General features: G+C 46.4%; 3 protein-coding genes across 3 annotated transcripts in view; all 3 read left to right on the forward strand.

Annotated features, from left to right (window-relative positions):
* Positions 1 to 3,570: 3,570 nt before the first annotated feature.
* On the forward strand, positions 3,571 to 11,959 carry LOC128309954 (uncharacterized). Its single transcript, XM_053046471.1, has one exon. It carries the CDS (start codon positions 3,571 to 3,573, stop codon positions 8,485 to 8,487), a length of 4,917 nt encoding a protein of 1,638 aa, XP_052902431.1. The 3' UTR covers positions 8,488 to 11,959.
* A 510-nt stretch (positions 11,960 to 12,469) lies between these two features.
* LOC128297524 (mannose-1-phosphate guanyltransferase alpha) lies at positions 12,470 to 14,354 on the forward strand. Its single transcript, XM_053033191.1, has 4 exons — positions 12,470 to 12,761; positions 12,825 to 13,705; positions 13,784 to 13,904; positions 13,970 to 14,354. The coding sequence occupies exons 1-4, from the start codon at positions 12,722 to 12,724 to the stop codon at positions 14,212 to 14,214; spliced, it is 1,287 nt and encodes a 428-aa protein (XP_052889151.1). The 5' UTR covers positions 12,470 to 12,721; the 3' UTR covers positions 14,215 to 14,354.
* Positions 14,355 to 23,270: 8,916 nt separating this feature from the next.
* The window catches only part of LOC128310038 (RNA-binding protein fusilli), a 52,654-nt gene continuing 48,183 nt past the window's right edge, over positions 23,271 to 27,741 (forward strand). The window contains exon 1 of the mRNA XM_053046611.1: positions 23,271 to 23,666. Coding sequence (XP_052902571.1) covers positions 23,427 to 23,666 — 240 coding nt within the window. The 5' untranslated portion in view covers positions 23,271 to 23,426. The remainder of the gene's footprint in view (positions 23,667 to 27,741) is intronic.

Genomic DNA, 27,741 nt, shown 5'->3' on the forward strand with positions numbered 1-27,741 from the left:
TTGGTGAGCAGTTCTCGAGTTCTTTTGGGTACGTTTTCTTTTCTGCGCACTGCTCGGATGGATTAGATGAAGGTGTGGTGTAGAGCTTGGTAGTTTCCAACAGCAAGGCGAACGGCACAACCATCATCACCATAACCTTAATACTGCCACGGTTATACCCCGTTCCGGTGTGCACACGAAGGAGATCTGGTTACGGGAATCATTTTTCAATTTCATCACGCTAATGAATTAGTAAAACCAATAATCCGCGGTCCCCTCGCCGCATGTGCATGGTGGCAGGGTCAGCGGAATGAGGGGGAAAGAGTTCTGGCAAGATAAGAAGAAGGTGCTCTGTTGATGGATAAATCCGTGTTGGGTTAAACATGGCGGAGTATTGGTGAACCGTTGCTGTGTCCGTCTGGTTTGCCCGAGGGGTGCGGATGATGAGCGCTTTCTTTCGTGGCTCCGGCATTTCTGTGTGTCTTCCCGGAGGTTGAAGAGGAAGGCTCAGATTTGTGTGGTTCTTGTCGGACCTTTCGTACTGTTTCTCCCTGGAGAGAAGCTTGACGTCCAGAATGGGACGATGGGACTTGTCGGAAAAGGGGCCTGACCTGATCCTACTGCACAACGGTAAGTTCCAGAATTTAACGTCCATATGCATCTTCTAAAGAATATACAACTTTTTCTACAACCCAACTAGACCCATCTTATGCCAACAGGCGTCGTATGGACATCAGTAATCCAACGCGTTCCTCTGCGTGCCCTTCTTCTATTCCCGCCCAAGATCATTTATTTATTCAGCTTATCGGACATCGGTGTGGTTATGGAATATTGACTTAAAGCATGTTATGTGAAGACAGCGTGCAAAATTTTATCAACTTTGGAAATGTTAAAGGTGTTCTAGGGACGGTTTAGACATCCGGTAAGATTTGTGAATATCAACTCCCAAAGAAAGCGTGGCTGCTTCGGCATGTTCCGTTCACATTCGAGAGGATACGAAAATGTGGTGCAGAGATAGTTCACCTTGTTTGTTTGTTTTGTGGTGTACAACAAGGCCAGTTACAGCTCTCGGGTGATGCTCCGAGTTGGGTGAATGACTGTAATTTCCCTATCGCCGCGATCACGCTGGAGCTGGGATCGGGCCGTGGAATGGAATTGGAACACACGGGGCAAGGGTGTATAAAATCCTCAATCATTACACACCATAATCGGCACTCCAGCACGGGAGAGCACTACAATTTGGTTGGCTCAACGCCGTAACCCGTCGCTCATGCTGAAGACAACAGCGACACCAGCACCACGGACCAGGAAGGGAATGGAGTTGAAACCGACGGCATCCAACCCCAACCTGGGACATATTACATTCCGGGATGAAATCTTACCGGGTACCGGGGTGGTGGAGGTTGGATTCATTTTAATTCAATCTTTCAACCCACCACCACCGCCACCACGAACGATCACCACGCTTCAGCTCTATCTTCGTGACGGGTGTAAGCTTAAACGAATCATCGATGCAAACACGTTTAAATCATTTCATCGTATTTCTTCGCCTTTTGGCCTATCATCTCTCCACCCGCGCGGTCTGGGAGGGGGAGTAGCGTGTATGCCGGGGTGCCCTGGGATAAAGTCAATGCTTTCAGCTGGACCTTGGATGTTCATTATTCCGTACGGCGATACTCGGGCATTCCACCACGGCCACCACGGTATTCAGGGATGGATTTGGTTCGGTATAGGCGAAAGGGGAAATTTTAGGCCCCATATATTGGTGTGGAACACCACCAGGTTCAGGAAGAACGAGTTTGTACTGTGGTCCCCCTCATTATCGGGTTGTGTAAAGTAGTTCCGAAGACGTCAGTCGGTTGTGCTTGGCGAGCGGCCTGTATACACCTACATATTAAGAAGGGTGAACATCGGACGGGCTTCGATGGCCACTTTCGAAGACGATCACGCGGGACGCGCGCACTCTTGAGTGGTGAGCGCTTTTATTTGTCTATGCTATTAATATTTCCGTATGATTTATAAGTCCCCGTGAGTTTGCGTCTTTCGTTTGCATATCGTTTGCTTTGCGTTCGATTCGAGTCCCCTTGCTGCCCGTGTCTTCTCCCCCCTGCCGTATTGTATCGGTTTACCAATTAGGTTTTCTTTAATGGTCTCACTTTAGGTTTGCCGTGTGGCTTCAAGTGACGGTGACGGTGCGATGTACGTGTGCGGCCCCAGCCTTCCGACGGTCGTTTTATCGCACCAGCTTCACTGTGAATCACGAAAGCTAAAGGTGCTCCAAAACAGACCAACCCATTTATGCGTTTTTCTTCTGCGTGTGTTTCTTTTTTCTTCTTCTCTGCTCTCTTTTCTCTTCCAATCATACGCACGCTCGTTACCCATGTGCACGATGTGCAGTTGTTTGATTTAGCACTATTTATTAACATGGTTCTGTGCTTGCCGATTGGTACCGATCCAATGTCTCCCTTTTTTCCCTCCTACCCCATTTCGACTGTGCGGTCGCGGTCATTTGTACCATTTTTTTTAACGTATGTTTTCTTTCAAATTTTAGATAACGCCAGTCAACTACCGGGCCGCCACATCAAGGATCGATCGGCGGGGCACAAATTAAACATTAACGTCCGGCGGTGGCGCAGAGCACGACAGAGAAGCACGCACACGACGCAGAGGACGAAAGAGAGGGGGTTCGAGACGGGCAAGACTAATTTTTATTGAACGACGCAGTGCGATCGCTGAACAAACACACGGGACCTGGGGCACTATTGCGCAGCATACGTGAAATGCAGCCTTTGGGGTTAAGACCCAACCGAGCGGCCGTTACCATTACCACCAGCAGGCAGTGACGCTTTGTGCAAATAGAGTGTTTGCTTCGCCGAACGTTGGCTTGTTTCCGGGATTTCGTCCGCCAGTCGTACCTTTAATTGGAGCTGAAACGTTACCGAAGCAGTTCGAACTCAATCTCTTTGAACGCTCAAGATCAAGAACGACCAACGGGCGGCGGTTGTAGGAACTTCACAATAACCGAATGCCGCCGCATGGCATCTGCTAGTTGGCATGCTGGCGAACGCTAGTTCCGGAGCCTTACTTCCACCACGACTCGATGGCAGCACTTCCGCCGGGGCAAAGCAAGTATGGCATTAGTCGCACCGGTCGCATCCTTCCAGCAATGAGGCGGAAACAACTGTACCACTGCGTCAGTAGCATTAACATCGGCAAACGAAACCGCAAGCGGAGTGGCATCCTATACCTTCACGAAGGCACCGACGAGGGTAATGGCTACCGGGCATTTACCATCGCTACCGTACGTTGCCACTGCCAGATACAGCTGACCGGAAGCACTCGCTTTGGCGTACCGGTGCGGAACTAGTGCCCGCAACAGAGAAGAGTTCTACGATTTTCAACACTCTGTCATCACGGTTCCAATTTCCCTGTGATAGAAGGAGGAAGACAAAATTTTAACTACGACAATTAAAAAAGAAAGACAGCAAGCAACTTGCGCTGGGAGAGGTACTAAGGAACTACCCCAAGGAGAAGAAGATACATACCGAGACCGTGTGCGTCGAGTTCGCGAGCGTGGAAAGTGGTGAAAGAATGACACAGCCGAGCTACTATGTTAGCAAATATGCCGGAGAATTCTGCAAGCTGGTGGTGGAGGGCGATTTCAGCAAGGTTAAGTCGAAGTTCAAGGAGTTCGTGCTGGACTACCAAACACCGGAAGATCTCAATACGCCGCTGCATCTGTCCATCATTGCCCAGCAGAATCGCAATGAAATTATCCAATTTCTGGTGGAATCGGGCGCGGATTGCGATCTGCGCAACTCCATGAACCTGACCGCTTCGGAGCTGGCGATCAACCTGAACTTTATCGACGTGACCAAGTTCATGCTCGCCGTCGAGTTCCGCAACCTGACGGACTACCGTTGCTTTTACCGGCTGATACGGCGCGGTTCGGTGCCGTTGCTGCAGCTCTTCCTCGAGCTGAAATCGTTCGACATCCACCAGCAGATCGGGTACGTGTCGAGCGTGTGGCACGAGCTGTACGTGAAAAATGTGCCGCTCACGAAGAGCATGGAGAACTTTCTCGAGTACCAGCTGCTGAACTACAGCTACGCCTATCACCATCCACCGGCACACCGGCCCGACCGGCCCAAGTTCGACAAGGAGCTCGAGCAGCGGATCGAGCTGATCGTGGAGTACACGCGCTACCTGACCAAGCACTACGGTGCGACGGACAATCTGAACGACTACGACGACAAGTTCCTGCTGGCAATCAAGATCGTGTACGACAATCTGTTCTTCGTGCGGGAGAAGCGCGAACTGGTCGGCTCGGTACCGGTGGACGAGATCTGCCGACTGTTGGCGGTGTTCCTGGCCATCTTCAAGAAGGCGCCGCACTACGAGGTGTACAAGCTGATACTGAACAAACGCACCGTGCTGCAGTTTCTGTCCGCCGTGAGCGATGAGCTGGAACGGATCAAGTGCGAGATGGTGGAGAACCGTGGCCAGTCGAGGTGGTCGAATGAGTTGTTGCTGTGTCTGATATGCTGTATACGGGACGCCGCACCGGCCAAATCTACGAAGGCAATCAATGCGCTGTGGCGCAAGAAGTGTGTGCTCAAGAAGAAGCTGATCTACTACGTGAAGGCACGCCTAAAGGCAAACCCCGAGCTGAACGCGATCCAGGCACGGTACGTGAACAATCTATCGAAGGCCGAGCTGGAGGTGCTGCGCCACGAGCTGAGGGCGAACGAGTTCGTGGAGCTGACGCGTTCGACGGGACGCCGCAATCGGGTTACCTTCTGCCGGTTGCGCAAAACGTACGATCATGTGATGCAGCTGTACTCGATCAAGAAGATTCTTCGCTACCTGGATGGGATCGCACGGATCCAGCTGCCGCAGTATCAGGTGTCGGGTGTGCTGGCCATCAAACGCACGCTGCAGGTGATCGCGGAAACGGTTGCGAACACTCGCTTTTCGCCGGCTATTGCGCGTAAGCTGGACAGTGTAGTGCATAAGATACTGCCCCTGAACCTGGACGTCGATGTGCGGGATTTCTATCAACCCAACGTGTCGCTGTACAAGATGTGTTCGGATAAGCTCGAAACTGGTCGGTTACTGCCGTTCGCGGAAGTGCAATGTAGCCTCAAGTCGGTGCGGCGTTACTTCGCCTACGTGCACGATCTGAAGATGCTGGAGGCGTACAAGTGCTATCTGGGCAATGTGCATCAGCTGAAGAACCATCGGCAGGTGGCGAGCTACAATCAGTACGTGGGCGACGCGAATCGCATGTACTTCGAAAATCACACTCTGGACGATCTTCATTTCGAGCTGGAGGATTGCATACGCGTCGTGGAGGAGTTGCAGGAAACGTTCAGTCAGCAGCAGGACGAAAAGCTGTGCGATCTGCTCCGGTGTGTGTATGGCCCGTTGGCACAGCGCTTCGAGTCACTAACGAAGGGTGCTGAAGGTGGGGAGCGAGCTGCGCTGGCATCGATCAGCGCCAACTTTAACACCGTGATGCAGCTTTGCGGGACGGAGATAGACATGGCGAAGGTGCGCCGTATCGTGGGATCGTTTCTGGCCGAAAGCTACCCCAAGTACGACATTTGCAACGATGAGCAGCTGCTGCTGCTGAATCCCCTCATGCAAGAACTGCTGCACCTGTTCACGAACTATCTCTACCAGTACCAGATGGATGAGCGGGTGACGAAGAACTTCGTGACGATGGTCGAGGTGCTGCACGTCGGTCGGTACATTGCCGTGGATCACTTTTTGCCCGAGCGAACGAAACCTTTCGATAGTTTGCTGCATCAGAACTACACGAACGATATACTGAAGAAGTTTAATCTGCAGAATCTGAGCTCGATCGAGTTTGCGGTATTGCACGAGCAGCTGTCGCAGAGCTATTACGACAATTGCTATAATCTCGACAAGAAGTATGCGGTACTGACGATGTTCTTCAAGTCCACTAATCGGCAGGTGAATGATGCGATTGTGAAGCGCAACAAACGGATGGATCGGGAAGAGTTTCAATCGTTTCTGGACGCCAAGTTGAAGTTTATTGGCCAGTTTTTGCCCTGCAGTGACTTCAACGAAGTGACACAGTTCATCAATGAGGCGGCTCCGCACGTGGAGTACGCACTAGAGCACTGTTTGCTGGAGCTGTGCGAGATTCTGACCGATCTGGGCGTCTTCCAGGACAATCAGTACGTGTTGAAGTTGCAGTCGGCGAATGTGAGCGGACGCAACCTGCACGACTATCTGCGGCAGGATGCGCTTGAGTGTGACATGCTGACGCTGACGCACAGCACCAAGGTGAAGGTGTTTCTGAACGGGTTGATCTTTAAGAGCAACGAGTTTAAGCTGTACCAACCGCCGAGCAATCAGAAAGCGAACCCGGACGAGCTGCTGTCGATCAACGAAAACCTGATCAACAACTACAAGATGCGGTGGAGCTGGGTCGAACAGCAGGAGCGGCTGTTCAAGTCGGTCGAAACGATAGATTTGAAGCTGCTGCAAGCTCTTACACCGGACTACGCCGACATACGTGGTATGCGGTTGGGTGTGCTGTGCGATGGTACACCCTCGACGGAGTATGAAATCATCGACCACACGATACGCAACAATCTGAAGCAGATGGTCGACTACCTGTCGGAGGAGCTGCAGGCGATCTCGTTCGAGAAGAAGCAATTCTTCCAGTACGTGCTCGTACGCAGCTCAAACTCGCTGTTCATTGATGCACATTTCACACTGACGACGGTACAGGAGCGGCAGGCCACGATTCTCTTCATGGCGCTCTACTTCCGCGCGTACGACTTGTTTCTCGAATGTGTCAAGCGGTTCGAACTGACGGTGAACCTCGGCAAGATCATCAAGTACATCAATCTGGAGTTTATCGAGAAGATCGCAAAGCAGATGAAAGACATCAGCTGGAACTGCCAGGACGGACACGGTACGACAGTGCTGGATCAATGCGTACAGAAGGGTGATCTGCCGGCGATAAAAAAGCTGATCAAGCTGGGCGTTGACATTTGCTCACAGACGGCCGACGGTACGTCGGCGTTGCATCGCGCGTGTAACCTGGGCCACACGGAGATTGCCAAGCTGCTGGTCAAGCATCACGTTCCGCTATCCTCGCTAAGTGGAACCGATCGCTTGCCCCTGCACTACGCAATCCAGTACCACGAGAATGAGCTGCTGCCGGTGCTGTGGTGCGACGACATTGATGTAAACTCGGACAAAAATCGACTGGTGAAGCGTGCGATCAAGTACGGCAATCTGGATGCGTTGAAGTTCCTGCTCGACACACGGCAGGCGAAGCTTTCGACCGTCGATCAGCATCAAAACACGGTGCTGCACCTTTGCGCTATCTATGGGCGGATGGACATGCTCCGGTATCTGTTCGACAGCCATCGAATCGCGATTGAGGAAGACAACCTGTTGAATCGCCGCAATGCTTGCTCCAAAACGGTGCTGCACGTTGCCGTGCAGAAGCGCCAGACGGCAATGGTTGCGTTTTTGCTTGACCGAGGTGTCGATCCGGGTCCGGCTGATGATACGGGACGCTCGGCGTTTGAGTGGGCCGTCCAGGAGAACAGTGTGCGCATTATGAAGGCATTCGCCAAACACACTCCAACGATGCGTTCGATTGCGGGATCGTCCGGTGTAGCATCGCACCCACTGACAATTGCGATCGAGCAGCGGAACGTTCGTATGCTGAAGTTCTTGCTGCGGAACGGCTGTAGTCTCGCCGGTGAATCGCTGTGCCTGATCAAGGCCGTATACACACGGTCTCTGGAGCTGGTGCGGTACATCGTGGAGCTGTGCAAGCCAGCCTTGCAGTATCGGGATCCGTACGACAGTACTCCGCTGCATGTGGCGATTGCGATAGAATGCAACGAAATCGCAGCATACCTGATCGAATCGGGCGCGGATATCAACGCCGTGAGCAAGTTCGGTGATACACCGCTGCATGTGGCCGCACGCCATGGTAACATAGTGGCCGCTCGTATGCTCATCCTGAAGTACGCCACCATCGACGAGCGGAACACATCCGGACTGACACCGCTGATGCAGGCGATGTACTCGCGCAACCTGGACATCATGAAGCTGCTGATCGGGGCGGGCGCCAACATCGATCTGCTGAAGCTGCACCTGGCGGAGATTGAGCAGCTCGCCAAACTGCCCACCATCCACATGTTCGTCGACCATTACGGGCTGCTCGAGTTTATGGTGCTGCAGCTGCAGTACGATCCGAACGTGCGTGACGGACGCAACCAGCAGGGATTGCTGCACAAGGCGTGCTACACGAACAATCTGCAGATCGTGCAGTTTCTAGTCGACTGGTGCCGGCTGCAGACGGAGCAACAGGATGCGAACGGGCGCACACCGCTGGCGATAGCGAACGAGTGCAAAAACTACGAGGTGTCCGAGTTTCTGCGCAGCAAGAAGAGGAAAAAATCGCAAATCGCTCCTCAACGTTACTTCGATCCGGCCGGTTTGATGTAACACGGACGGTTGGTTCGGGTGGTACAGCACTAGCTGCTGCGCATCAGTGTCAGATCAGGGTTTAGCTCCGCTTTTTTCTTGCGTGTGTGTCCTTTCCATGACCGGACGTTGTTATCGTTTCGGTTTACCCAGTGAAGCTTGCTCTCGCCGTAGCCGAGAACAGTAGAATAGAAATGTGCCCATCGTTTTGCATAGCTTTCAGCTGTGCGTAAGAGAAGATTTAAAAAACGAAGCAATGGAATACAGGTGTTTGGAGCAGAAATGGAAGAAATCTTCGATAGAAAGTAGCTACACAGGTGTTGCGTGTCCCTATCGTTTAGCACTGTGTGCTGCAAAATAGGATCAAGCGCAAGCGCATCCTGCTACAGCAGCAAAACGATAGCCGCACATTTCTTTCGTGGAACAAACACTCTCGTTCCATGTTAATCACGATAAATTACAGCTTTGAAAGGCTTCTCGCAACAAAGTTCCTCGCGTCCCAAAGCTTGTGTGTGCTGGGAGTCACGAGAAAAGATCGCGCAAACATCGATCGTCTGAATGATTGCTGTTGGTCGGTTCGGTTGGAAGTTGAGGAAGAGTATGCGTAGCATTTTTGTTTTTTAGATGGAATATTTTATGCTTCCTATCGTTCCGGAATCGTCCGCAGTAATTTAATTTCGCGTCAGACGATCGATTAGTGGCGGCGTTTGGTTTTTGTCGATTTTCATCACACTTTGTTTGGGATGTACTAAAACAGAAGCCTTCATAATAGTGCTCAGCTAAGCATGAGTTCTTGTAAACACTCGATGGATCTTTCGTTCAAAACGTTCAGTTTGTTTGAAATGCATCGGTTCTTCAGAAGAGCGTTTGGTTGGCCTATCCTCATTGGATGTTCTAGTCAGTGTACTGGTTCTGATAATCGTTGTAACAAAACCCAACAGGATTAGACCACAGACAGGAATGTATAGCACTGTAAATGGTTTGAAGGGGGAACACATTTGAGCAAATTGATGGCACTGATGGCAGATAGCAGATGCGTATTTAGAGCCTAGGGGCTCGTGCTGAGTCAGGCTAAGCAAGAGCAAACCGATTGATTTCCTTTCGTGATTTTAGATGAAACAGGTGCGTGATTTTAGCTGTTTTATAAACCTCCTACATTCCACTGACAACAAACGATGCGATACACCGATATGGTGGTAACCGACGATGAGATGCATATTGTGACTATTTGTGTGTGTATATTGTATGGGAGCTAAACTCTAGACAAAACAACAACTACCGTATGGTATTGTATTGCGTGTGTTTCAGTAACTGGATGTAACTACCTTGGTGTCTGATTATAGAACTTACGATAGGAAGCAGTAGATTCGTATCCCCTCGCCGTAGGCTAAGAACGGTGATGAACCTTTAACGATGCTTTCATAATGCATCACATAAGAGTGTAGTCTGGAGAAACGGACGTGGACACGCAAGGTATCGGCAGAAGATACGCTCACATTTCTAGAAGCATAAGATAAAATCTTTTATTGTACCTTTTTAAGTAACGAAACCTCGCATATTCCTTCACCCGGATGCAGCGCCCAGTGTAGTAACGCCGCTAGTAACGTGTAGCGCCCCCTGCTGGGAAAAAGGCATAGAGACATGGAGATGGGACAATGTTAAGTTATAGGTTTAGTAAGACGTGAAATGAAACTAATAACCTCGCATTTATTACACGATTACAAACTACCATTATAATATACATACTATATATATATACAGACTGTACGAAGAAACTTCTACTATAAGTACACATTTTATATGAGTGTCGTAATTATTGTCCCTTGTAGCTGGTCCATCTCTATCGTTACGGTGGTATCGGGATGAATGAGACAAAAGGCTAATACACGCTATGCGAACTACATGAAGCGTTTGCAGATGGGTAGAAGCAAATAAACTACTAAATCTCTAACTACTAAGAAAGGTGAATGCCCGCCCCGTAAGCAAAAGACAAAACAAGCGCCAGTGCAGAATATGAAAACGTAAATTATTTATTAGGTAGACACTCGTTATGCATGCACCAAATTTAATATAATATATTAAATGGCAATGCAGCAGAGTATAGCAAACGAAACGGAATCAACCGGAGCATAATGGAGTAGAGCAAACGGAAGCAGAACGGCACAAAGCAAGTGTGTGGTAGGCAAGTGTAACAGCACTTAATGCTACGGATAATCCTAGTTCCACACGGATCTAACGTCCCTTCAAAATGGGAAGGAAGGTTGGAAGGTTTAAAAAATCAACGCTAAACCTCGCATGGTTTGTGAAACGTAATAATACATATAGAAGTAGTAGTGTTAAGGTTGGTAAAAAAACCACAAACAAATGTGTGTGTATGTGTGTGCATGTGAAAACTCACAAAACACGCAAAAGTCGCCATCCCTCGCATAGTACGTAAGGAAATAATAAGGAAAAGAAAGAACACACAGAAGAAAACGTATAACATTAAAGCATAACAGTAAAGTGAAAACAAAAAGGTATATAACGATATCAAAACTACTGGTGAAGAAGAAACGGCAAACCAAACGATTTGTATCTGTTCAATGTCTAAAAGTGTAGCAAAAGAAAAACAAAAAACATTGAAGGCAAAAGCGGAACAGGAAAGAAGGTGGAACTCTCGCGAGCAAGCTCGAGATGCACACATTACCAAGTAGAAGCGAAAGCTTCCTTTCGTTGGAGCAAACATTCCTGGCAAATGGATACATACAACTTCGCTAAAGACGTTAATTTTCGGAACCATTTGAGGTTGATCTGTGGGTGTCAAAATCGTGTCAAACAAAAACCATGTTCAAATCATTGCGTCTGTTTCTTTTTTGGCTTTTGTTTTGTTGTTAAAGCAACCGCTTTCCTTGTTGGAGGAACTCACGAAACGGCCTCGTCAAATGAAGTAGAACGACACTGCCTTATGGACGAGAGGGTTCCGGCCTCGTGGTGTTCTTCCGCCACTGTTTCTCTTTTGGATTCAGTTGCCAGTTTTCAGCTTTTATTTCAAAACGGTTCATCGATTCACGTTGTTTCAATCTATTACACAAATGTAAATTGCCACAACAGTAAACTGCGCACAAAACTTTTACTTCCATTTTGGGTACGTTCCTATACTCCTTCACAGTAACTTACATTCGTTTGGCTCTTCTTTTTCTATTCGGTAAGCGTGAAGTGTAGCAAATTCAATTTATCTTCCAAAATACTATTACATTCCTAACTGTAGTACGATAAGGACCGGAAAACGAAGGAGATGGAGGGAGAGAGAGAGAAAAAAGCAAACTATTCTTTGTATACGCGCATCTCAGATATACATTTTAAATTCAGGATCTGTTTTTTAACCCATCCACAGTCCACGTGTTTTATATCAGCAGATTACAAAAGGAAAGGAACTTACAATACAAACGTGCAAACCTGAAAGGACTTTTTTCCATCTGCAATATGAAGAAAAACCAGCTATCAACAGCTCAGTTCCGATGTCAGATTATTTTGTTAACAAAATAAAATGAATTGATTTTTGGAGTAATTAAATGGAGTTTACTTACCCACGTGTGGACCCACGTGTTTTTAGCACACATCTGAAACAATCTACCTCAACCAGCATGCGATGAAGAGAATTCAAATAGCAATTTCCGGTACGTTGCTGGCAGTTTGAAACTGACAGCATGTGTAGTGGGGGAATCAGTCGATGAAGGAAGACGATTGTGTACTAAATAAAATATTGACAAACTGATGATTTTTATACCCAAAAACTAATGAAAAATATTGTCCGTATTTTGTTGAAATGCTATCCAACTCCATTGTTCCCTTTTTTCGATACTTTCCTGATATTTATTTACAATATTATTCAACCCAGCTTGAAGTACTGAACCCAGTACTATCCAAAGCCGGCTGATGGAGTCGAAATTGACGTGGAATTGTTTATTCACCAGTTTGAAGAAAAAATTGAAAAACAATCGTCAACAAAGTATTTCTAGGACGAATTCGCTTGTCGACAAATCCACAAATTTTACTCGTGATGGTAGTAAAGTAAAGCAGACAGTTGGTGTTTTCTTTATTGTTTCATTTTCAGTTCCAAGACAAGTCCGTAGTGGAAAAACTGTAATCACTACGCGAAACGTAGCCGTGCAGTACTGTTCTAGCACTTGTGACGAATCCCACAAAAGCTGGGCTTATCAGTGCTACGTGTCGATTGTTTTTAGTTTACTCTTGTGTTATTAGGTTGGGGCTTAAGATGTTGAAAGCGGTGATCCTCATTGGTGGTCCCGAAAAGGGTATGCTAAGGCGAGAAATGTACAAAAAAGTGTTCTATTTTAACCGGCAGATTTTACTTCCAGGAACCCGTTTTCGTCCACTCTCGCTAGATACACCGAAACCGCTGTTTCCGGTTGCTGGGAAACCCATCATACAGCACCACGTAGAATCGTGCGTTCGCATCAAGGAGCTGAAGGAAATTCTGATTCTTGGTTTCTACCCGGCCACTCAGATGCAACAGTTTGTGAGCAATATGCAGAATCTGTACGACGTAAACATTCGCTATCTGCAGGAATTTACGGCGCTCGGAACGGCCGGTGGAATGTACCACTTTCGGGATCAGATTCGTTCGGGCAATCCGAGTGCGTTCTTCGTACTGAATGGAGACGTTTGTGCGGATTTCCCCCTGCAGGAGCTCTACGATTTTCATCGCAGCAAGAAGGACAAGGTGCTCGTTTCGATTATGGGTACGGAAGCAACGCGTCAGCAAGCCGTACACTACGGTTGCTTGGTGCTGGGTAAAGACGAGGAAGTCACGCACTATGTGGAGAAACCGCGGGCCTATCTGTCGACGCTAATTAACTGCGGCGTGTACGTGTGTTCGATGGACATTTTCTCCAAGATGGGAGCGGTGTTTCACTCGAAGCAACAGGATTACAGCATGTGCAATAATGGTAACGGTAAAGATAGCGGACACATTCAGTGGGAACAGGAGATTCTTACACCGTTGGCTGGCACGGGCAAACTGTACGCGTTGCCAGTGAACAACTGGTGGTCGCAGATCAAAACGGCCGGTTCGGCCATCTATGCTAACCGCCACTACCTCGCACTGTACAAGCAAGCACACCCAGATCGTTTGGCAAACGTTGGTGCGAAGACGGAGAATGGTAATGCAAATCTGGTTTGCAATATTATACCGGATGTACACATTCACCCGACGGCTTCGGTACATCCTACGGCAACGGTGAATATGAACAGTCCCTTGTTGCTTTAGTTGAGATCGATTACTAACGTTTTCCTTTTGTTATTCCTACTTTTTCAGCTCGGTCCTAATGTGTCCATCGGTCCGGGAGTAGTAATTGGGCCGGGGGTTCGTGTACGTGAATCAATCGTCCTGGAGAATGCGGTCATCAAAGATCATTCATTAGTACTGCACAGTATCGGTACGTTAGTGGAATGTAAATTTGTTGGAACAATTAATAATGTTCTATTTTTTCCTCTCTTTTAGTGGGTCGCGGCTCTCAGATAGGCATGTGGGCACGAGTGGAGGGCACTCCGAGTGATCCCGATCCGAACAAACCGTTTGCCAAAATGGAGAATCCACCTCTATTCAATACGGACGGTCGGCTAAACCCGTCCATTACGATACTGGGTTATGCCGTCAGTGTGCCTTCGGAGATGATCGTACTGAACTCGATCGTACTGCCGCACAAAGAGCTAAGTCGCAGTTTCAAAAACGAAATCATTCTCTAACGGGTGGCACACTACCTCATGACGAAAGAAAGGAAAGGTTACCTGGAATGTTACACACCGGTTTGGTAACATCCGTGCCATTCCGTTTTAATTTAATTGCGTTATATCAAAGAAGAATAATAATTGGCACCAGAATTATCAAGTGGTAAGGAAGAAAAGTACGCTGCGTTGGAAACAACAAAAAGAAATACTGTGTTCATCCGAAATGATTACCGTTCCTCAGCAGGGATCTTGGTAAGTTTTATTTTGGAGTGATGTGGTGTAATACTTGTTTGCAGCGTTCTTAAACTTGTCCAGCACGTTAAACAAGAGCTGAAAGGACACGGATCGAATCCTTGAAATCCTCCGATATTTCTGACTTCCAGTGGAACTCACAGTCAACAACTCAAAACCACTCAAATTGAGTTACTCCGATCGGTTGAAACTGTCAACAGGGAACGATGGTTGCACACTGGAAGTACCTTCACCGTAATAATGGACATTATATTTTAAATGTAAGGTAGGTAATTGAAGGTAAAAAATACTTGTCATTTTAAAACGGTTAATTGTGATAACTTTTGTGCTTATGATTATTATAACTTAAGGTTCAAAATTCATTCTTTTTTTCGCCTGTAAGGTCGCAGCTCACGCGGGCAAGATGATAGAAAAAGTGCACATTCACACGCGGCAATGGTGTTGATCCCTCCAATTCCATTTTGGTGGCACTCAGTGGAAGCAACCTGTTGGAAGTGGGCAGAAGCGTTTCGTCTGTGCATGGGTATAGACGTGCTTAAATTTTCTCATCGTTCAACCTGTTGCGTGCGAAAACTACAACTGTCCAGTTGATTGTGGTCATTTGTCGAGTTGTGACACGGCGTAAGCATTCCGGGACGTGGCCAAACCATTGTCGACGGACATATTGTGTTTTCGGTATATGAATTTACAGTGAAAAAGCGGGTTCCTGTGTGTTACTCGGTTGAAAATCCAAAGCAGTGCTAGCGCGCATCACACGCAAGGATTTGCTTACCATCCGTATTGTGCTTAAACCAGACGATTTTGCGCTGTGTTAAGTGTGTGATTGTATCCTTTTTGGTGTGCGGTTTTGTGCACCTTGATGGTAAACAGTTGGTGCTGCCAAGAACACATCCGCATCGAGTGCTTTCGGCATTCCGGAAGAGAAAAAAGCGGTGAGCTAGATTATTGTGAACGCGTATGAGCTGTGAAGTTATTTTGGTGCGTGCGTGTTAGCTCTAGTGGTGGAAAACTCGCGGAAAAAGGTGAGTAGTTGGGTGAAATGGTCATGGCTTTTGGGGAAACACGAAGCGCAACAGGTATTTTACACATTTTGCCACATCAAAGGTAGCTTGTGTTTTATTTTCCTTCGCCCTGTTCCCTTCCCGCACACCTGCGCTGACGTATTGTGAAAGATCCAGGTGAGACAGGTAGCCAGTGTTTTGCAGCGGAGATATTCAGGTTGTAGGCTGTGATGTTAATCATACGTAGAAACAGCATTAAAATTACATTGCTGCGAAGAGTTTTAGTTAAATTTCCATTGAAGTATGTAGTGTTTTCGGTTTAATCGAAGGGGAACGATTGTTTTGTTGTTTCGGTTGTGTGACAGTTTGTGTTTGTGGTCTCACGATCCAAGTAACATTCTCACCTATTGGTTGTTTGCTCACCTGGAACGCCTCATCGAAAACGAAGCTAGTGTTATTTTCATTCAAAATGTTTCGCTTTTAGACGAAATATTAGAGGCTGTGCATGTTTTCCGTCGAGTAAAGCTGCATTAGCGGTAGAAGTTTCTTTAAACAACAACATAAACCTGGCTAAGATAAAACCATACCTGCGCGGCGCCTTCCAGAAGCGTTTGCGGTTGTGTTAGTGAGATCCGAACACAACTCACCGATTAGGTGGATCGATTGATTGCAGGTAGAGATGTGGTGGATTTTTTTTCTCCCCGTATTTTCTTCTCACCCTATGCTCACTTCCATGCTCATGTTCATTTTCCACCTTTGAGCATAAAAATATGCAGCCTCCTTGGATGCACCTGCATCGAACTAACTGTAACCGTGTGCTTAGTGGATGTGTGCGTGAGCTGGGACAAACGGTAGACGCAACTTACTTGGTGTGTGCCTCATTACCCATTATCAGAGGGTTTCCTTTGCGCCACAATGAAACGTCACACATATCGTAACGAGGAAGAAGCGTTTGCGGCGGACGGATTGGTACGATGGGCGAGGTACATTTTTATGATAGCACCCCGGATTAGCCGCGTCGCCAGCAGAAAGAAAACAGGCTCCTTCATTTACTCTTGCTCGTTTTAGGTACACCTGCGGGGAAATTGCATGTCCGGCCAGTTTGTCTGCAGGAGTATGAAGAAATTTAGATACTTGCTTCCTGGAATTGGTACACCGTGGTGGGTAGAAAACGGCGGTAACAACAAGCTCACGCAAGGAAACATTTCAATACACGCTGGCGGTAAACAATTAACACCCATTAGTCGACGTAGCTTCGACTCTAATGCTTTGGACATTATTTGTGTCGCGTCTAGGATGATGTGCTACGAATATTGTATAATTGTAAGCGAAGGGTCGCTGCCCCAAAAGCTAATGGTCAATTCTGGTTGTATTAATTTGTATTCTTCAATCAGTGCTTTACTGATGAGAGGGCGACTTTTAAAGACATTTTTATTGCTTAACGCATTCGATGGGGCCCCATGTCTGGTTAAGTCTGGCCGACGCATTACTGTCCGCTCGCATGATTCAGCAGTTTTTTCCCCCTGCTTTATAATCAGGTGTTGCATTAGATATTTTAACTCGAAAATTTGTTTAAAACCAAAATGGTTAGAAAAAATAATATGGACTTGAGTTAAAATTTCAAACTCAAAACTTTGGGAAGCTTTAGGATGGATTTAATACTAGAAAAGTTTGAACTAATTGAACCAGGTCAGCTTGTCATCAGCTGGAGATATAAAAATCTAAATACTTCTAATAGATGAAACGGTCTTTACAAAAATGTTTAACATTGGGGTGGTCTTCACCCTTACCTGATTTCATATTACGCTCGTGAAGGTTTCAGATTTTCAGGGAACTGGATCTAAGATTGCTAAGGGCAATAAATAAGTCACGGCTAATCTATTAGGGCTGTCCTCAAGTGGTCCTCAAGTCCTGAAGAAGGTAGAATATAGGAGATGGAAAACATCACTACTTGCTAACTAATAGTATGCGTGTAATATTAGTTTTTATTTTAAGTTTCACTCAGCAAATGATTCCTCTACAGTTTGATAAAATCTCACCCTAATACATTTCAACACACGGCTGCGTGCGTGTGTAGATTTTGTTTGAAATTAATTCCAATCCAGTCCATTTGAAACCGTTTCGCTTCCCTTTGATCTTTCCTTATTTCTACACGGTATCCCAAGTGGGTTATAATAGATAACATTCCGGAACCGTTCAGACACGAAAAGTACCCACGAATATGATCGTTTTTCGCCTTTTTTTCTTATTTTTGTTGTAAGACTTTCGTATTGAAGATAATTTCCTTTTCTAAGTGTGCTAAAAAGCGTTTGTGTTTGTTTGTGCACTAAATAAAAAAGGACACAGTGTGCGCAACGTCAGGAAGTAGAACACTTGACGCTATTTCCGTAATGTTTGAAACCACGCCACGAGACGGTGAAAGTCTGCGGGTGGTTACCATGGATACATTAATACTGCCTGCCTGGAATGTTGGGTATTGGGGTGGGGATTTTTCCTTGCCGGACGGGTTGACTTGACTGGCTTTGATTCAGCACACAACAGAGCAGGTGACAAAGTTGTGCTTGTGCACGAATGGGAAAGACAGAGAAAAGCTAGCACAACAGAGCATAATACGCCGGCGAGCCAGAAAGAGAAGGTAAAGAAACGGGGAGAAATGTGTGGAATGCAAAACACAAAGATAAACATGCCATATCGAGGGGAGTCGAAATTTGGTGGCTTGAGCCGGCGCCGTATGTAAAGGGGGGGTTGGCAGCATTTTAGGGGTGAGTGAACAAAAGTGTAATATTGTTGTTGCAGCAGCACTGGCCTGCAAATGTTTGTCATCGGGGACAGTTTTTGGTGGAAGACAAGGGGGTGATTGCATTTTCCCACAGTTTTGGGTGCTAGGTCTTTCGTTGTGGCGGAAGTGCACCCATGTTGCAGTTGTTGGCGGGGTCATACCTTTAGATATTCACCTCTTGAAGTTAATTAGCATAATGATTTTTTTTTTGTTTTTATTAAAGCAATTATGCATAAAATCCGATTAATAGATATTTAACAATCTGTTGATATGTCACTATAATTAAATATCGATAGTTCTCAAAGATATTCACTTGAAATAGCGCAGCAAATGCCGTTATCTGCTAAATCTTGTCTCGTGTTGGTATAAGAAGCAGATGTCTTCGCATCCGGTTCCCTATTCCGATTTGAATTCCCACTGTAATTGGATCGCGCTTCGTGTCGTTTGAATCGTGTTTGTAGCTGGATTTGGTAGGAGATAATAAATCCTCTTCATTCCATTTAGAACAACAAGTTTTTACTAAGCTAGCGATTTACCAAACAAGTAAATCAACCTGTTATTATAATGCTCCGCTGGTTGGGTGATGGTGAGAAATGGAGTGAAAATAGTACAGATAGCAGATCATTTCGTTGCACTGATAGGGGGGTGAAAAGATTATGCACCACACACGCACACGATAACCAAACGAACCACCGAAACGGGTTAGGAAAAGCCGAACTTAACCAACTGTAATTAATTGGCTATGGCGTGCCTTGCGGATAAACGGGTTCCCGATGTGTGTCGTCTGCTCTGGCGCGACACATTAGCTAATGCATATTTCTTGCTGCACCAAATGTGTCGCTTACTGTTATTTCGGTAGATAAATCTTCCACGGATTTTCCACGGGGGGATATACATCTTCGGCACCTCTTATTGGGTGTCAGGTTTTGTTCCCTTTTTTGTCATTTGTACAATTGAAACAAGAAATAAATCATTCCATTTACATACTTTGCCTTTGTCCAATAGATATCGATAAAGAATCGGGGAGCGACTTTGCTTAATACACGCAACATGTTAGGGAAAGATTTAATTGAAAGCACACGCAAGGAACCTTTTTTCTTTGCAGCCGTAGTTTTCTCAAGTCGACGAAAATCTTCCGCGCCGCCAATAGCGTTGATCATGCGTTGGAAAGAAGGGTGGCTGGATTTGTTTAGTGTAGTGTGTAGCTTTTCTCTCCCCCATGGCATGAAGGTCGTGCGGTTTCCATTCGATCGTCCTTCTCACGCTCAAGCGATCATCTCTTTCTCACCCACCAAGCGAAAGCAATCGTGTGAGGTGTGCGTATGTGTGGTGAACAAGGGGGGAAAAACCTACCCCTGCTGATGACCATGCGTCAAAGGGTGAAGAAAAGGGTGTGTGTGTGGCTGCGGATTTGATTAGAAACGCGAGGCGAGCTGACTAGCGCTAAGGGAGGAATCAATTAGCTTTATGAGCGTGCTCCTCGCCGTCTGATGCTCTCACGATGACTGGCCGGAATGAGCATGATCAAGTGTGTGCGCAAGCGTGAGCGATGATCGTGCATCCTCGCTGGTGAGGATCACTTTGTTGAGGAGCGAGTGAGAGAGGAAATGAGTGTAAAAAGGGTGTTCGGGAAAGAGGCAGTGTGCGGGAGGGGTGGGGTGCACCACACCCCCCGTACCTTGGTCAACATAATCCACGCACGAGAGGGGTGGTTTAGGGTGTGCGTTTTGGCGTCATTTTTGCGAGTGACACCTGTTTTGACGTCTGGCCGAGGGCGCGAGCGGTCGTCGTCGTCGTCGTCGTTTGGATTGTTGATTTAACACACGATATGTGAGTGTGTTTGTGTGTTTGTGCCGCGTCGCTGGTTGGGTGGACACAATGCTACGAACGAAACCAAAAAATGGCGACGAATGTAATGGTTTGTGAGGGGAAGAAGGTGGTTGTGGGACAACATTGGTTGCTACGCGCTGTCGGCATTCCAAAGTGATCATCTTCCCGATCAACAAAACCTGTTGTTTATGTGCAACGTGCACTAGGATCCGAGAGGTCAGAATTGGGTTCTAAATTTAGCGCTCTAGAATTTGTTAGTAGAGCCACGTGCACCGTCGTGACTTCTCTGGACGCGCCCCTCGTCCAAAGGGACTTCAGAAAATGCGCGTACCTTTCCGCGTCATTCGTGACACGTGTACGCTTGATCTGGGGCTTGGTGTGTGCTTCGCCTCCCGATTCATCCGGGTTCCATGTCTACTTCTACTGGAAAAGGAATGAAGATGATGATGATGACGACGACGACGACGACGGGTGACTCCAAAGTGCGCGAACCGGTCTCACGCCCGAAGTCCGGTTTATGGACGCAGATACATTCCGGTGCTGCTGGCCTGCCTGTCCCGTGTATGGGTGGTGAGATGAATGCTCATCTGCAAGGGTATACGTGCCATCATCCTTTCCTCGATTCATTCACACTCGCCTCCGTTCCGGACACTGTCCTGTTCCCTTCTACGTTCTGTAATTCATTCTTTGCGCAGCTTCCCAAAAGTCCGGCGCGCACAGCTTACGGCTTATGGAGTATCTTTCCCTCGGCATCGTCGTGCCTTCTTTCCGCGTTTATTAGGGTAAGGTGGGGTGGTTTTGATCGAGGTTGGTTAAACGAGAGAAATGGTAAAAAGAAGTACGTATGGTGTGTTGTGTGGCTTTTGTTTTCGGCCTCCCGGGAGACTTTCGGTTATTTTCCTTTGCGTTTGTTACTCTTTCTTTTACGAGCGTTTGGCTTTGCTGCGTTTCATACATTCGTTTAATTTCTCGTTGCTTTGCTTCCTGTTGTGCGTGCGTATTGGTTAGCGTGTGCCGATTGGAGCTGCACAGTGGTCTGCAATGGTAGGCGAATAAAAATAAAGTTTAATTCTATAAAGAAAATATGCAAATTGAGCAACAATTGATGAGCGAAAATTCGAAATGTTAGGTTCAAAAGTATAAATGTCTTGTTATCGTCTTGTAATGTGGGAACACATTAATCACGAAAGCTCACGAACAGTATGAAAATTTGCACCTGCAGTGGAAGAATGACGAATGGCATAAACGATAGTGAACGAGGTATAGGAACACGCTCGTTCTGGGTTCAATTCTCGAACACACCGAGTTCATTATTGTGCCCTTTCGGTGGAAGGTAGGGAGAATAGGTATGAGAATATTCGATTGACAAAAAGCCACAAAATTAAATTACAAAAAAGAGCTTTAAAAGCCCTTTTCTTCCCAAGCAAACATTTCTAAGATTTATTTTCTGTTAAAATAGTTGAGAGAGAAGATAAATTTAACTTTTCATCCCATAAATGAATTTCACCTTTTAAATTAATTATTAAATGTAAATTAAATTAAGCAAATCATGCTTCGTAGTGTATAGCATAGCATTTTGCAATTAAGACCGATTAGGACAAAAAACAACGCATCGGAATTATGACCATTCGCTTGCACGCGTTCGCCAATTTGCCCACGGTGGCAATCAACACCCCATATCGTATGATATACCCACAAGTGACGTGATCCACGTCGTCCATATTTATTCCACGGTTTCGGTTTTGGTTGGTTACATTTTCGCCGTTTCCCTCGGTGCTGTGCTGTGTGTGCTGGCAAAGGAGAGAAAGTTTCCCTAGCCGACCGACCGACCGACCGACCGACGGACAGACGCACCTGAAGACGTTTCACACGCACACACACACACCGTGGCTTCATTGTTGGTGTGATAGTGGTTGATGTTGATGATGATGATGATGATGATGATGTTTGGCTTTCGGGGGCTTAATTTTCCGACCCAACCTCCCCGGGTTGTGTTGTGGCTTTTGCGTGTACGCGCACCGTAATACACCGGTACCGATCGTATGGACACATCTCTCCTTTCGTTCGGCGGGATAATTTTTTGTTGTTTATTTCTTTTGCTTGCATGGGCCGAATTGTTCTTTGGCTTTGGGGGGCCCCTTCTATGCTGAAGCGTACTTTTTATTTCCATTCTTTCTTCATGATGCGCGTGTGTTGTGTCTTGCTTTTTTTTCAACTCCTTTCGTTGATGATTATGTTGCTGTCAGTGGACAATCCTTTTCTCGTGCCATTATTCCGTTAGTTTTGCGAAAATATTTCTCGTGTGTAAAATATCTGGAGGAGAGCTGCATCTACGAAAGCAATAACGTTGTGGAACCTCTTTTGTTGGAGGAGATCGTCTGGAATTTTGGGTGGTGTCCGATAGCGCGTTTTTATTTTCTGTCAAGCTTTGCTCTCCCCATAAACAATCGCGCGCTGAATTGCAGCATGTAATTAATTGTAACATTTTATTTATCTTCCGCCACAAACTTTTGTACTTTAACCTTGTTCCACTTCGTCCGGGGCCCCCGGTCGAGGAATTTCTTCATTACCATTCTTTTTAATGCTTATTTTCTTTCATCTTTTCGTTTTATACTTTTAGTGCGATTGAAAGCTGCTGCACCGCCGGTACATTCGGGATCAACGAGAAAGTTCTGCCAACGCCCTCGAGCGCGTCACAATACAGCAGCAAACAAAAAGGTGTTTCGGTGATCGGAGTAAAATAACAATATTACCGATCGAATACCTTTATATGCAAAAGGTATCGGCAGGAAGGAAAATGAAGCAAATGAAATTAACCTGTTAAGGAAAGGCACAACTCTTCTTTTCGATAGCCACGGTCATGTTGCACCATTCGCCGGTGGTCAATCGAAGTAACGACGTTAGTGAGGAAAGTTCGTGCAAAGGAAGTTCCTACCGAAGCGGAAGAACTTTCGGTACGTTAGTGCGTTGAAAATAACCCGTGCCTGCCAATTATTGTATGCTATTGTTTTACCAAGTTTTGTACATACAGTGTTGGGCTAAGGACGACTTTCTTTGTGCTGGTTCACGAGGAAACAAAAAAAAAACTAGCGATTTGTTAAGATTAGAAAGTTAAAGAAACAAAATTGTGCATTATTCGTTGTGGTGATACAGTGATATTAAAAGAAGGGAAAAACAACGAAACCCTTCAGTTTAGCTTACAGTAGTGCGTTCTGGAAGATCGTTCTTTGCTGAGAATTAGCGTCAGTAGCTTCATCAAGCTCACCATCGCCGGTGTACGGACAAAACGCCAAAACAAATTCCGCCACTCAAAAAGCTCTCTCTCTCTCTGAAACGCAACACGACGGCGCGTTCGGGCGTCTTGGGATATGCCGTCACTACCCAGCATCCAGTTGCCTTCCGCCACCGTCACCACCACCACCACCGCCATGGTTACCACCGGTTCGGGACCCAACCGTACGACGGTGGACACGAAGCAGATGCTACTTCCGGGCCATGTGGCGGTGCTGCATGTGACGACATGCGGCCAAAGTGGGGCCGGGCTCGGTTCGGACGAGAAGGAGATCGTACTGCTGATTTACGTAATCATCGATGTGCAGACAAATAATGTAAGTACGAAATTGTACACAAGGGGAATGCTGAAAAATTAGCAAAAGAGAAGACACAAGATCAAACCAGGAAAGGAACAGCTCCCCGCCCCCCCTGTCCACCGCACTGAAATGTTTCCTGGTCCCTCCTGCTCTCAAGTCAACTCCAGTGAAGTTGTTGTTGGCAGGTAGTGATGATTTGGGTGGAGATTTAGGAGGGTTTTTTTTGCTATTGTGCACGCGCGTTGCTCTTCACTCGCAGTGTTTACACACAAATCGACCGATAGAACGACGAGCATAATGTCTACTTACATGTGTGTGCACAACCTTGATGTGTCTTACAAATGAGATCTTTGGCGATTGATGTAAGACGAAGACGAGAAGCGGATGTGTATCCCTGCTAGAAGATGAACACCTCGCAAGTCGCAAGTAAACGTACAGAGCTGCTTCTGTGTGTTTAAATCTCGTCGGGGAATTACACTGTGTTTGTAAGGTTTAAAAAAAATCTTACGGACACTCCTTCGTTTAGCACGTCTGTTCCGTCCAGATGTTGTTTCAGAGCACAATGGACATAATTTTTATAGCATATAGAACAATCTAGGAATTTCTGAAATATTTGGACAGAGTTGGACAGAATCCCTATCTCAGTGGTCTATTAGAGCTCTCAGCAGTACTCACTAGCAGGAATTCGAATTGAATTACCGAGCTATCTATATAATCCCTGAGATACTAAAATTATGTGGCTCAAGAAGGTTAGCCCAAGCGTGAGTTTGAAGTTTCCAGAAGCAAAAACTTACCTCATCTGGAATTCTCTAACATGGCAACTGATATGAATTTTGTGAAATCAAATCACGGTTTTCTCTTATATACTGAGATACTTCATACGATAGGGATTGCCTATCTCTGTCGATAAAACTGGTAATTAAATTTGTTGGAAATATGTTTTTTGTTTGTTAACAAGAAGCTAGGCTATTCTATTATTTGGCAGTACGTAACGGGTTGAAATTGCATATTATTTCTTCGAATCCGATTGCTATTCGATCGAGACATACCATAAAAAAGACTATCATCGACTATCTTTGTTGCGTTGTGCCAAGTGGGAAGGAATCTCGTCTAACTGAGATATTTTTGGTTGTTGCACACACTAACAATTAAATATCGATCACTGACTGACCTATAATGAAACGTATACTGTTGCGCGCGTACACGGTTCGAAGTTCGAATCCGGCCGGAAGTCTTGCGGTCGATGTACAGTTTTAATTTAGAGCATTGAATGCTGTACTCAGGGGGTTTTTCCCCTGAGAAGATAAATATCTCAGAGTGCCCTTCACACAGAGTGTACTTTACCGTAGCGGTAACGCGCCCGGGTGTGTCCCTCCGCCGGATAGAATCAGCCAGGCAGAAGGAAAGCTTCCCTACCGTTTGGTGAACCAGTTTGATCTGCAATCGCACCTAAATTGGCTTCCATTGTCGTTTTGTAGCGGCTCCAGAGGTTGATGATTTTACGTCCGTTCCGAAGCTTTAACGCAACAGGAGCTTTTATCTCGCTTGCTCACGTAGCGGTGAGAAAATTGGCATCGCCTTTTTGTTTGATTTACTGTTTTCGTCGATCCTTTATTATCTCGCTTAGCGCCGCACCGCGCGATCCTTTGATGAGCTTTCCCCCCACCCCGTGCTGTCTGTGTGCCAGAGGGTAAGGGTTGATCGCTGTATTTGATCTCCTGCCGAAAACCGTGCATGAACGCGCGCGAACGATCAAACTGTTTCGATCGGTCAAAGGGGAAAACAAAGGAAGCTCTGGCTGTTTGTTCAGCAAATGTGCGGAATGGTGTTTGTGTGTGTATGTGAGGGGGAAAGGGGAGAAAGGACGACCCCGCCAATAATGCCTCCGTTGGGGGTTTGTTTTCTGTTCATTGATCGATCGGCGTCTTCCCAAAAGTCGACCGACATTACGCGAGGAATCCCGCTGCGGAACAGGTTCAGCAGCACCATCACTAGTTCCCAAACTATCAGGGCTATCAATCGATTCTTATGGTGATGCGCTTTTTTTTAAACGCAGGTTCGTTCAGACAGAAACTGAATTGCTTGAGAATGTCCGCTACTAAGCTACTGCGGCGGAGCAGCGTGGTGGAGGTCATTTCAAGCAATAAATTATTTTGATGAACAGTAGATTGAATTGTTATTCTTCACACTCTCCATTCGACCGTAGCAGCGAGCGGGCAGGCTCACGTGCGCGTGTGTGCTTTTACCGTTTGGTTTTGCGCGTAGAAGCAAAAGCATTTAAAAAAACCGGACTTTTATCTGAATGGGCTGATTACGTTTAGTGATAAATGGTGCATTTTGATGGTGCCTTGAGAGAGCCATCGACCAACTATCGTTCATCAGCTTTAGAAGCAACTTCAAAGCGGGAGGGGGAAAACGGCGTATTTCGCTTCTTCTAAGTGTTATGTTTTATTATTTGCGAAGTTTACCATTGATGAGCGGTTTATTTGATGAGTTTGGTTCATTGCTTTGATTTGAGGTTATCGGGCATTTTTTGTTGCAAAGATGATGTATTATGATAATGTGACAAGTTGCATGTGAAAAATGCGTTATCTGAAAGGGAAAAACTGGAATAATTTTTGGTGATAAATAGTAGTTTCACTGTTCCATTCCTTCGAAATGGGTGTGGTGCAAAAAAAAAAATAGACATTTGGTGGGATCAGCTACAGGTTGTCTATTATGAGCCAAACAAATAATGCAATAATTGATCATCAAGTTTGCAAAAGATGGTGTTAAAATAATTTAATTTTTAAATTAAGGCTGAGTTAAGTTAATCCTGCGCATCGCACCCAGAGTACCAGGACCCTTACTACTTCCTATAGGAAGTAAGAAATCATCAGTGAATTCCTTCATAACAAAAAATCCTTTATAACAGCCTCTGCCCGAACCTTTTCTTTGTGAACCATTTATCGAAACTGCATTGTTCCATAACGTGCTGTAAAATAATCTAGAAGCGCGGCAAGAGAGTGCAGTAGGATATTGAACCGATTGGAATAATGCATAGCCGCATCCGCCTTTCGATTCCGGGGCCCCATCACTCGACGGCGGGCTCTCCTCTATACGATGAAACGAGGTCAACGAAGGCGCGCAGGCTTACTGCTGGCCACTGTTTGTGCTGCGGCTTGTTGTGAGTGTGTGAATGACATTTCGTACCGATCGGGGCCCGACACTAGATCGATCGTGCGAGAGGGTCATTTCCGGTCGGACATCAACCGAAGGGTATCTGCCATTGTCGTTGTCGTGTCGGTATGGGAACAAAACCTTCGCTTTTAGTGAACAGTTACCCTAGGCGACCTGATCTCGTGTGTATTTTAGGAAGGTGAAAGATAATTTAAGGGAGGTATCTTCATCCAGAAGGATAGGGGCGAGAGAGAAAGGGAGAGCATTTTTTGGATGCAAAAGCAAAGCGGTGTCTAGAACTGTAGTAAAGCAGATAAGAATGAAAAACGGGCCCTGGGGTTGCTTTGAAGTTGTGTGATGCCACCTTTCCTTTCCTGTCGGAAAGTCTTTCCTGGGGCAGCAGTATGTATGGTGTGTGGATGGGTACGAGCAGACCAGCGGGACCAGTTGCCGTTTCTTCGTGCGTGTTAAAGTTTGTTGCATCATGTAAAATTCATGATCCACAACTGTCGTCCACCGTCGTCGTCGTCGTCCCGGGGTCGAGAACTATGGCTGACCCTGTGCAACAACGTACCCGCCGTACGTAGAGACGGCTACGGTGGTGTACGGTTTTACTGTTTTGCTGGACCGTGGCTGTCTCCGTCTTCGGAACCATACGCTGCCTGCGTGCGCTCTACTTTGAGGTCAACAAGCTGTGGTCCGTATCACTGCGTTGAAGTTGCGTTTTTTTTTGTTCTTCATAAAACAAAAACAAAACTATTGTGATGCAGTCATGTGGAGACTGTTTTAGTACACAGATTTAGTACAACTTTTGGACGGACGGTTTTACGTAATTGGTTGTTTGGGAGGCGATTTTCATTGCGCTTTTTGAGGTATTTTGTTTATTCATAAACACCCCCCCCCCGGTGCCGTGAGTGCATCATTGCATGGATGC

The sequence above is a fragment of the Anopheles moucheti genome, chromosome 2 (genome assembly GCF_943734755.1).
Source record: "Anopheles moucheti chromosome 2, idAnoMoucSN_F20_07, whole genome shotgun sequence".
In the NCBI taxonomy this organism is placed as follows: domain Eukaryota; kingdom Metazoa; phylum Arthropoda; class Insecta; order Diptera; family Culicidae; genus Anopheles; species Anopheles moucheti.

What these genes read in the sequence shown, in the direction of transcription:
- LOC128309954 (XM_053046471.1), top strand. Translation starts at nt 3,571, where the DNA reads ATGACACAGCCGAGCTACTATGTTAGCAAATATGCCGGAGAATTCTGC.
- LOC128297524 (XM_053033191.1), top strand. Translation starts at nt 12,722, where the DNA reads ATGTTGAAAGCGGTGATCCTCATTGGTGGTCCCGAAAAGG. An exon ending in CATTGGTGGTCCCGAAAAGG is followed by an intron (nt 12,762 to 12,824) that starts GTATGCTAAGGC and finishes TTTTACTTCCAG; the next exon opens with GAACCCGTTTTCGTCCACTC. An exon ending in ATTAGTACTGCACAGTATCG is followed by an intron (nt 13,905 to 13,969) that starts GTACGTTAGTGG and finishes CCTCTCTTTTAG; the next exon opens with TGGGTCGCGGCTCTCAGATA.